At 36.5% G+C, this 12,442-nt stretch overlaps 1 protein-coding gene across 2 annotated transcripts in view; it reads right to left on the minus strand.

Moving 5' to 3' along the window:
- Positions 1–12,442, minus strand: part of GCH1 (GTP cyclohydrolase 1) — a 49,928-nt gene that overhangs the window by 19,139 nt on the left and 18,347 nt on the right. For both annotated transcript variants that reach the window (XM_007445978.1, XM_007445977.1), the window contains exon 2: positions 5,802–5,911. In XM_007445978.1, the coding sequence (XP_007446040.1) occupies positions 5,802–5,911 (110 nt within the window). The remainder of the gene's footprint in view (positions 1–5,801; positions 5,912–12,442) is intronic.

The following is a 12,442-nucleotide window of genomic DNA, read 5'->3' on the forward strand; positions in this document are numbered from 1 at the left end:
TTACACTATTTACACTGCAAAAAAAATCAAAAGAAATTGTAAGTGCAATTATAACTACAATTAACAGCAAAAGAATAAACATGAAGATGTAAAATGGGACATCAAAGCCATAAAATATGGGAAAGGAGAGTATAAAATGTACATCTTTTAGAACATGTTCAAACATATGACTATCAGTTTAAAGCAAGTAGATATAGTTATGGGTCAACATACTTGAAAACCAGGATAACCACAAATCAAAAACACATGACAGATTCACAACAACCAAAAAGAAAGGAACTCAAGCATAATATAAAAAAGAACCATCAAACCACAAAAGGAAAAACAAAGAGAGGAACAAAGAAGAACTACAAAATCAACTGGAAAACAAGGTTTCAAATGGCAATATGTACATACTGATCAATAATTACTTTAAATGTCAATGGACTAAATGCTCCCATCAAAAGACATAGAGTGGCAGACTGAATAAAAAGACAAGAAACTAAAATGTGCTGCCTACAAGAGATTTACTTCAGGGCAAAATACACACACAGATTGAAAGTGTAGGGATGAAAAGAGATATTTCATCCAAATAGAAATGACAAGAAAACAGAGGTAGCAATATTCATATTGGACAAAATAGACTTTAAAACAGAGTCCATAAAGAAAGACAAGGACATTATATAATAAAGGGATCAATACAAGAAGAGGATATTATACTCATTAACATATATGCACCCATTTTGGAATACCTAAATATATAAAAATACTAACAAAGGGAGAAAGTGACAATAATAGTAGGAGACTTTTTAACACCTCACTGACATCAATGTATAGATCTTCCAGACAGAAAATCAATAAGGCAACAGAGGTCCTAAAATGACACTAGACCAGTTGGCCTTAACTGATATCTATAGGATGGACACTACATTAGAAAAAAATTCTTTTTAAGCACACATGGAACATTCCCTAGAATAGACCATATACTAGGTCATAAAATAAACCTCAACAAATTTAAGAGGACAGAAATTATTTCAAGCATATTTTTTGACCACAATGATATGACATGAGAAATCAACCACAAAGAAAAACAGGAAAAAACAAAACAAAACAAAAAACACATGGAGACTAAATAATATGCTACTAAAAACCCAATAGGTCAATGATGAAATCAAAGAAGAAATCAGAAAATACCTTGTGACAAACAATAATAAAAACACAACCTTACAAAAATCTATGGAATACAGCAAAAGCAGTTCTGAGAAGTTCATAGCAATACAGGATTTCCTCAAATAAGAAAAATCTCAAACAACCTAACCTATCACCTAAAGAATTAGAAAAAGAAGAATAAACAAAACCTAAAGTAAGCAGAAGGAAGGAAATCATAAAGATCAGAAAGAAAATAAATAAAATGGAGATTTTTAAAAAATAGAAAAGATCAATAAAACCAAGAGCTGGTTTTTTGAAAAGATAAAATAGACAAACTTCTAGCCAGGCTCACCAAGAAGAAAAGATACAAGAAGTGAAAGAGGAGAAATAACAACCAATACTGCAGAAATACCAAAAATAAAAAAAAACATAAGACAATACTATAAACAGTTGTATACCAACAAATTGGACAACTGGAAGAAAAGAACAAGTTTCTAGAAACCAATGGCCTGCCAAAACTGAGTCAAGAAGAAAGATAATTTGCACAGACCAATCACTAGAAGTGAAACAGAATCTGTAATAAAAAAATTTAAAAACAAAACCTCCCTGCAAACAGAAGTCCAGGACTTGATGGCTTCACTGGGGAAATTCTACCAAACACAGAACGAACTTACACCTATCCTTCGCAAACTATTCCAAAAGACTGAAGAGGAGGAAACACTCTCAAATTCATTCTAGGAAGCCACCATCACCCTAATACCAAAACCAAAGACACTACAAATAAAAGAAAATTACAGGCTAATATCTTTGATGAATATAGATGCAAAAATCCTCAACAGAGTGCTGGCAAACTGAATCCAATAATACATAAAAAGGATCATACACCATGATCAAGTTGGATTCATTCCAGAGTTGCAAGGATGGTTCAACATACAAATCAATGTGACACACCATGTTAAGAAAAGGAAAGACAAAAACCACATGATTATCTCAATAGATGCAGAAAAATTATTTGATAAAATTCAACATCCACTCAAATTCAACATCCAAAGTGGATATAGAGGGAACATATCTCAACATAATAAAAGCCATTTACAACAAACCCACAGCCAATATAATACTCAACAGTGTAAAGCTTAAAGCCTTCCTATTAAATTCAGGAACAAGACAATGATGCCCACTCTCACCACTCCTATTCAACAAAGTATTGGAAGTCCGAGCCACAGCAATCAGATAAGAAAAAGAGAAGGTACCCAAATTGGAAGTAAAGAGGTAAACTGTCACTATTTGCAGATGACACAGTTCTCTATATAGGGAACCCTAATGACTCGACACAAAAACTATCAGAATAAAAGAAATCAGCAAGGTAGCAGGATACAAGACTAATATACAGAAATCTGTTGCATTTATTTACACTAACAATGAAATATCAGAAAGAGAAAGTTTAAAAATTCTGTTTAAAATCACATCCAATTAAAAAAAAAAAAACAACCTAAGAATAAATTTAACCAAGGAGGTGAAAGACCTATACGCTAAAAACTATAAAACATTGATAAACTAAGTAAATTGAAGATGATTCAAAGAAATGGAAAGATAGCCCATCCTCTTGGATTAGAAGAATTTATATTGTTAAAATGGCCATACTACTCCACAAGCAATCTACAGATTTAATGCAATCCCTATCAAAATACCCATGACATTTTTCACAGAACTGGAACAAGTAATACTAAAATGTATATGGAGCCACAAAAGACCTAGAATTGCCAAAGCAATCCTGAGGGAAAAGAGCAAAGCTGGAGGCATAACTCTCCTAGACTTCAGACAATACTACAAAGCTACAGTAATGAAAACAGCATAGTATTGGCACAAAAACAGACACAAAGATCAATGGAACAGGATAGAAAGCCCAGAAATAAACCCATGTACTTATGGTCAATTAATCTATGACAAAGGAGGCAAGAACATACAATGGAGAAAAGACAATCTCTTCAAAAAGTGGTGCTGGGAAAGCTGGACAGCTACATGTATATCAATGAAATTAGAACACTCCCTCACACTGTACACAAAAATAAACTCAAAATAGTTTAGAGACCTAAATATAAGACACAACACCATAAAACTCCTAGAAGAGAACATAGGCAAAACATTCTCTGACATAAGTCATAGCAATATTTTCTTAGATCAGTCTCCCAATGCAAAAGAAATAAAAGCAAAAATAAACAAATGGGACCTAATCAAACTTACAAGCTTTTGCACAGCAAAGAATACCATTGACAAAACAAAAAGACAACCTACCTAATGGGAGAAAATGTTTGCAAACGATGTGACTGACAAGGGGTTAATATCCAAAATATATAAGCAAGTCATACAACTCAATATTGAAAAAAGAAACCCAATCAAAAAATGGGCAGAAGGTCTAAACAGATGATTCTCCAAAGAAGACACACAGATGGCTAACGGGCACATGAACAATGTTCAACATATTAATTATTAGAGAAATGCAAATCAAAACCACAATGAGGTATCACTTCACATTGATCAGAATGACCATCATCAAAAAGTCTACAAATAATAAACGCTGGAGAGGGAGTGGGGAAAAGGGAACCCTCTTACATTGTTGGTGGGAATGTAAATTGGTGCAACCACTATGGAGGTTCCTTCAAAAACTAGAGTTACCATATGATCCAGCAGTCCCACTCCTGGGCATATATCCAGAAAAGATTAAAACTCTTAACTCAAAAAAATACATGCACCACAATGTTCAGAGCAGCACTGTTTACAATAGCCAAGACACAGAAACAACCCAAGTGTCTATCAACAGACAATTGGTTTAAGAAGATATGGTATATGTATACAATGGACTATGACTCAGCCATAAAAAAGAATAAAGTATTGCCACTTGCAGCAACATGGGGTGACCTAGAGGATACAATACTAAGTGAAGTAAGTCAGACAGAGACAAATATCATATGATATCATTTATATGTGGAACCTTAAAAATAATACACATGAATGTATAGACAAAACAGAAACAGACTAATAGACATAGAAAACAAACTTATGGTTACCAAAGGGGAAAGGGATAAATTAGGATACAAACTACTATACATAAAATACATAGGTAATAAGGATTTACCGTATAGCACGGGGAACTATATTCTATATCTTATAATAATATAGAATGGAAAATAACCTAAAAAAAATACACACACACACACACACACACACACACACACACATACAGCTGAATCACTTTACTGTACACCTGAGACTAATATAATATTGTAAATCAACTAAAATTTAAAAATAAATTAGTGAGTTCCCTGGTGGCCTAGTGATTAGGATTCTGGGCTTTCACTGCCATGGCCCAGGTTCAATCCCTGGTCAGGGAACTGAGATCCCACATGCTGTGTGGCTTGGTAAATAAATAAATAAATAAACAAATAAATTCTTTCAGAAAATTAAAAAATAAATAAAAATTAAAAAAAGAAATATATGCATCTGTGCACCAAAAGAATGCTGATAGCAGTATTGTTTGTAATGGCCAAAAACAAAAAAACCAACAACAACAACCAAAAAACCCAAACAGAGAGAGAGGAAACAATACAAATGTCCTCCAAGAACAGAATAAATTGTGGTATGTTTGTACAATGGAATTATATATAGCAATGAAAATATAATGACAGGCAATAACATAACATCAATGACTCTTTCAATATGGAAAAAGAAGCTAAACACAAAAGAGTACATTCTGTAGACCCCACCTATTTATATATAGTAATTGAAAAACAAGCAAAACTAATCAATCTATAATGTTACAAATCCATATACTGGTTACCTGTGGGGACAAGATGGGTTAGGGATTAACAAGGGGCACAAGGTGAGCTTCTAGGCCACTGATAATGTTCTAGTTCTTGATCTGTGAGGTAGTAGGAAGTACCCTAATGATCTGTGCATTTTTCTACATTTCACTTTTATAAAAAATGAAAAAATACTTTAACAAAAAATTATGAAGCAAATGTTAACACATTAAATTTAGGTGATGGGTGTTTAGATATTCATACCACTATTTCCTGTAAGTCTTCCATTTGAAAATTATTAATAAAGTCAAAATAAAATTATATGGGGGGAGGGATGAGAAAAGGACAACTCTTGGTAACCCACATGTTCTCAAAAGTATGTTTAACTACAGCAAACTAGATAACATTATCTAGCTCACAGATTCATTTTTCCTAAAATAGAAAGGGTTGGAAACAAATTAAACCCACTAATACTATAACCTCTGCCACAAGACATTCTGCAATCATTACTGCTCATGTCATATTATACAAAAGTATATCTTGGATCAAGTCAAAATAAAGGGCAAAGGTTTTCAGAGCCTGCAGCAGCTACCTAAAAAAAAAAAGATGGTCTTTAATCTCATTATTTTAACCTATTAACGTGGTATTTACTGTGAAATGCTTGCCCAGAGGGCCTTCTGCTACTTTGTTTTTATTTTGTTAATTTCCAGCTATTAGATTAGTAGGGTTGATAAAGAGTAAATGTTTATGTGTAATTCTAAATATCTGGGATATTAGGAATTAGCAGGTGACAATTTAAAATATAATTATCCTAACTTTAAAACTGTCATTGTGCTTTTAAACACTGTTAGGAGACAACATAGAAAAACTTACCTTTCCAACAAATGGAACTAGATGATGTTCACACATGGAAAACATGTCTATGTCCTTCACAATCACCATCTCATCATGATCTTCATCAAATATAGCATCATTTAGGACATCTGAAATCAGAGGCTTGCTTTAGTAACGTTTCCAATTTTATAGTAAGATAAAGAATAGAAAAGCTAACACCCTGTAGGTACATTGACAGTCAACATAAGAATGTTAATCCTAACTAAAATATTAATGGTATGCAAATTAAAACTAGTTATTTTTCTCCCACCACATTAGCAAAGTCTTTTTCTTTAAATGGTGAGGAAAATCCTTATGATGTGGTATTACATAAAAAATGCAGGATTACCAATGTATTTGTAGCATAGGAGAGGAAGGAAAAAAGAGGAAGGGAAGAAAGGAGATAGAATATGCAAAACAAAAGAATGGGTATTTCTGGCGATAGGAATGGTCTACTTTCACTTCCTTCCTTACATTTTCCTGTACCTAACACTTTCTCTATAACAAATGTGTAGAAAACTATATCTGAGAATAAACCAATTCTTAACTCTCTGATTTCTGAAGCTAGATCCAGATACCCATAAACTTGACCTCTGTTATTACCACCCCAAATCATTTTCTATTCTTATAAAATTTTCTAGTTATTGTATGCAAGCATCAGACTCATTCTAAACAGTTGCCTTCCTCCTCCCTTCCTAAGGAAATTAATTCTATAGTTTTTATGTGTGTGCCTGTCCAGGTTGGCTTTGGGTGATGAACAGTGTCTTGTTTAACCTGTGGACTCTGTAATGTAGGGCCAGGCTTACAACAGACATTTAGAAACAAAAACTTTATTTTTAAAAACTGCACTCATATCTGAACAGCTTGGCAGACTAGATATATTCAAGTCATCTAGGTATGTGATTTCAAGGATTTGGGGATACCCAATCTACACAGCATGAGACAGAAGGGAGGAGATGAACAGAGCTTTGTAGCCACATCCTGCTATTTCCCCTTGGAAAGGCAGGCTGCTGAGTGAGTCACAGGGAAGATGTGCAAATGTCCACCCACACAGCCTGACCTTCAGTGGCTCCGCTGCTACCAGAAGAGAGGCTCACAGATATTGAGTTATCATTTAACCACAGTTGTCATCCCCCGATTCAGGCCATTCAGAGACACATTTGACTGTGTAATACAGCAGTTACTAGTGTGGTAAACAAAAGTGAACATGTGGGGTTTGGACACAGAGATAAACATGACACCCTGGTTAAGAGAGGCTAAAAAAATCCAGGGAGGAAAAGGCTCAGGTCCATTCTTTAAGTAAATACCCCTCCAAAAGCAGTTTTCTCTTCTGAATACTCTGTCCTAACCTTCAGTCCTATTTTTGAAAGAAGTCCAAAAATAGATCCTCAATGCTCCCCAAAGTATCTTGGAGTTCTCCATGATTTTAATGTAATGTCACTGCCATGCATAGCTGACTAAATAAAATCTTTAGTCACACAAGGAATCTTCCTGAAAGTAAAAACAAAAAAATTTTTCTAAAAGAACAAAAGAGAATTGTCAAATATAGGAAATGTTCATTTGTTTTCTCTGGCAAAAAATGAGAGCATCCCCATTCTAAGCTCTGACGACAACCATATGGCACGTGTTAAATGCTGGCCCTCAAGTTAGGCTTATGTTAGCATCTGGCTCCATTGCTAACTGCTGATCCTTGGGCAAGGCACTCTGTGCCTCAATCTTCTCAGCGATAAAATGGGCATGAAAAAAGTATCTACTTCAGAGAGGTATCCTGAGGATTAAATGAGATAATCCACTTGTGTTTAGAAATATGCAGGTGGGGTATGCGATAGATAATATTATTACTATTACTATAATTAAGATTAAGAGAGTTGCTAAGCTATGTTCCCATGCACATTGATGTACACCAGAATTTAAAAAGCAATAATTTGCTTCTAAGGAACAGACTGCAGAAAAGGAAAAGTAATAAATTTACTATGGAGAAACCTGGCAGACACTACTTTAATCAAATAATTAAGGTTAACTTTACTAGTAATAAGACATACTGATATCATGTAGCTCCTGACATAAGACCATGAGAAGGGCACATCACCTCTGTGGAATTCTTCCCCAAAATCTGTAACTGCAGTCTAATCACCACACAAATTGAGGGACATTCTCCAAAATATCTAAAGAAGAACTCTTTTTAAAAAGACATGGAGGGAATTTCCTGGTGGTCCAGTGACTAGGACTCCACACTCTCACTGCTGTGGGCCTGGGTTCAATCCCTGGTTGGGGAGCTCAGATCCCACAGGCCACGCGGCGTGGCCAAAAAAATAAATAAATAATTTTAAAACAGACATGGAAAGACTAAGGAACTGTCCATGCTAGAGGAGACTAAAGACACACGACAACTAAAAGCAACAGAAAAACTAAAATCCAAATAAAGCCTGTAGTTTCGTTCATAGTGTTGATGATTGCACCATGGCCATGGGAGATGTTAGCATTAGAGGAAGCTTGGGAAAGGGTATATAGAGAATCTCTCTTACTATTTTTATCATTATTCTGTAAGTCTAAAATTATTTCAGAATAAAAACTTTTAAAAAGCACAACAGAGGGACTTCCCTGGTGGCGCAGTGGTTAAGAATCCGCCTGTCATGGGCTTCCCTGGTGGTGCAGTGGTTGAGAGTCCGCCTGCCGATGCAGGGGACATGGGTTCGTGCCCTGGTCCGGGAAGATCCCACATGCCGCGGAGCGGCTAGGCTCCCGTGCTCCGCAACAGGAGAGGCCACAACAGTGAGAGGCCCGCGTACCACACACACAAAAAAGAATCCGCCTGCCAATGCAGGGGACACGGGTTCAAGCCCTGGTCCAGAAGGATCCCACGTTCCGCGGAGCAACTAAGCCCGTGCGCCAGAACTACTGAGCCTGCGCTCTAGAGCCCACGAGCCACAACTACTGAAGCCTATGCACCTACAGCCCATGCTCCACAAGAGAAACCACCACAATGAGAAGCCCGCACAGCGCAACAAAGAGTAGCCCCCGCTTGCCGCAACTAGAGAAAGCCTGTGCACAGCAACAAAGACCCAATGCAGCCAATAAATAAATAAATTAAAAAAAATAAATTAATAAAAAAAACACACACAACAGAACAATGCCCATTAACTGGAATATATAAGCAATGGAGCACTACTCAGCAATAAGATGGGATAAAATAATGATTCATGTACTAAGATGGTTGAACCTCTGAAGAATTACAGTAAGTAAAAGAAGTCAAAGACATACACACACAAAAAACTATGTGAGATTCTAGGAAAAGCAAATATAGTGATAGAAAGCAGACAGAAAGTTTACCAGAGACCACAGAGGTGCAACAGAGGATTGGCTGCAAAAAGATATGAAGACATTTTTTTTTGGTTGATGGAAACCATCTAAACCTTCGTTGTACTGGTGGCTATGAGTTTGTCAAAATTAAAATTGTGCACATAAAGTTGGTAAATTTTATTGAATATAAGTTACACCTTAATAGAGCTAACTTTAAAAAAAAAACTGTGGCATACAGGGACTTCCCTGGCAGTCCAGTGGTTAAGACTCCACACTTCCACTGCCGGGGCCACTGGTTCTATCCCTGGTTGGAGAAGTAAGATCCCGTGTGCCGCGCAGTGCGGCCAAAAATTAAAAATAAAAACCAAAAAAAGTTTAAAAGCTGTGGTATATTATGAAACCTTTTGTGTAAAAGTCGAAAGGAGATACGAACATATACACACATATATATGCTTATCTTCAAAAGGAAACACTAGAAGAATAAATTAAAAAGCAAATAAAAATGATTACCCATAAAGGACTAAAAGAACAGGCAAAAAGGGATATGATAAAATGAGACATCTTTGAAGAAAATTTGTTACATAATTTTGACTTTGAAATCATGTAAATGTTTTACATACTCAAAACTAAACTAAAAAGAAAACAACTAGCGACCCCATACGTTGTGATGCTTTGTGTGATAATGGAGCATTGATGCTTTGCCTATATCCCATTTCATTAAAATGGACCCAGACTATAAACTTGACCCAGCCTAATCATTTTCCTTCAGTAATGAAGACTCCCTGCTATATTTATTTATGTTTTGCTCCAACATATCTGAAAGCTACTATCTGTGGCTAATAAGAACAAAACACTATCATGGATTGTTTTAATTTCCTGTCTGTTATCAGCAGCAAGGAGGTAACCCTGGAAACAAGGATTTGTGGCATTCTATTTCCCACTGTTGGTCATAACCAACAAAAGAAACCAAAGCCACCTCCAAAAGTTGAAGGCCTATCTATAACAACACCACACACAAAAGGTATAAAAGTATACCTTTCTCATGTCATTAGTGACTAAGCAATGACAACAAACAACCCTGCTGGGCAGCCACCCCTCAAGCATTTTGTCCCCTCCTGAAAGTGCATTAAGGCAGGCCCACAAATGATCCAGAGTATTTAAGCACCCTCTGAAGCAGAAGTTCTGACTCTCCCAGTGAGCTTGTTAAAACACAAATCCCTGGACCCCACCCCCAGAGCATCCCATTTAGGAGGTTTGGGTAAGCCTCAGAATTTGCATTTTTAACAAGTTCCCAGAAGATGCTAATGCTCCTGGTCTGGGAACCACACTTTGAGAGCCGCTGTTTTGAGGTATTCCATATTCTGTGCTGCTACATAGAATCTTTACATCTTGAAAATGCTCCTACTGATACATCATATATATTAAGGAACACAGACCTGTTTCTGCTGGGGTAAAAGGAAACTCCTAGGGGAAATTCCACACAAAAGGAAAATCTAAGGAACTTTCTTTCGCATGAGTGTTAACAGTAATTAGCACTATCCTGGATGTTTCGTGATCAGCACCAAAAATTAGAGATCTCTGAGGAAGTCAGAATTGCACAGGTGATCCATCTTCCTGGAGGACAGCATTTAAAGACAATGGAAGAAGACCTGGAATGCTGAAGATGCGTCCATCCTAAGGGACAGGAAAGAGAGAATGGGGTCTGCTTACCGGTTTTCGAATTAAGAGAGAACAAGACGCAGAGAGTGAGACCTAACAAGGCATCAGGCCTCTTCGCTCTTGGCTGGAATTAAATCAACTCAAGGGGCTAACAAAGAAAAGCCCACCTGATTTAGTGGAGAAAGATCTGAATCACTGGCCCAAACCCTCTAACATTAGAGCTGCCTCAACCAGCATAGAGTACTTACTTCATTGTACTTCCTGGTACCACTGTTATCTGTGTTGATTTCTCCCAACCTTGGAGTTAAGTGTTGTAGCTGAAGGCTTTGGAGTTTCCACACAATACCCTACACACCACGCACAGAGCCAGAGCTAAACAGAGATCTTCCATTTTATCTAATTAATATCTCAGTCTTTACCCTGTGATTTACTTCCTTAAAATAGAAGACTCCAAAGAAACTCATGTGGCCAAGCGAACATAAGAATTCTCATTGCAACATTATTGGTAATAACAAATATTAGGAATTTAAATGTGCATCAGAAGAACAATTATACATCTTACTTAGAAGAGCACTAAAACCATTAACTAAGGTATCTCTTCCTTGTGAGTTGCAGTAACCTTCGACCAAGATGTGTGCTTGATTATCCTTTGTCAAAATCACATATGTACTGACCTCCCCACTTACCGCTTCAGAACAGTTCTCAAAGTTCTCTGAGAGACTGTCTCTCAGGTTATAATCCTCAGGTTGGCTCAAATAAAAATTTCCATTTCTTACTTAGATTGACTATTGATTAATTTTTTTCATTGACAAGAGTATGTCCCTTTAAATGAAGTGGAAACAATACTACCTGTTGTTTGTGGACACACACATAAAATGAAAGTAAAAACACAGGCATGAGAGTAAGAGACCAAATTCAGGACAGTGGTTAACTCTGCAGAGGGAGGCTAGCAGGATCAGAAAGAGATAACTATGAGCTTTATCTGTATGTTTTAAAGTAATTATAGCAAAATATTGAGGTTTGCTAAAATTGGATGAATGTTGGCTAAATTAGTTCTTTATACTTTTTCTTGTATATTTGAGATATTTCATTAATAAAAAAAAGATTTTTTAAACTGAGGAGTTCATACCCATGCTGGTGTTTTGTTTTTTTCCTGAAAAATAAGCAAGCAACTGAGGTTACCCTTGCACAGGACGGGGACTAGAGAAGGATTCCACAGGAAAGACACAGCCTGCTTCACGCAATGCTGCAAACGCCTTCAGAAACCTCCCAAATCACACTCTGCAATTAAAACAAAGGCTTCTGCCCTGAGTGTGGCACTGAAACTTTTTGCTTTCTACCTCCTGTTTGAAAAGTTTGTCCTATGAGTACGAGCAACATTAAAACAAATTAAAAGAGAAAAGAAAATCACTATCTCTGCTTTCATTTCCATCATGGTAATACACCTCTTGTTAGTATTCCAACAGGCACAGCTTTTTGCACTTAACAAGACAGAGCTAACATTTGTAAACTGGCCAAAATAAGCATGAACCCGAATATTCCACAGACTGACATAATGACAGAAACTAAGGTGACTTTAGACAACCATTCGCACCATCTGCTGAAGCAGGCAGAGCTGCTGCACAGCTTTGATATGCTCCATGAACTTACTTCATAAACTGCAAGTTTGTCAGCAGGGAAGA

The sequence above is a fragment of the Lipotes vexillifer genome, unplaced genomic scaffold, assembly GCF_000442215.2.
Source record: "Lipotes vexillifer unplaced genomic scaffold, Lipotes_vexillifer_v1.1 scaffold43, whole genome shotgun sequence".
NCBI lineage: Eukaryota > Metazoa > Chordata > Mammalia > Artiodactyla > Lipotidae > Lipotes > Lipotes vexillifer.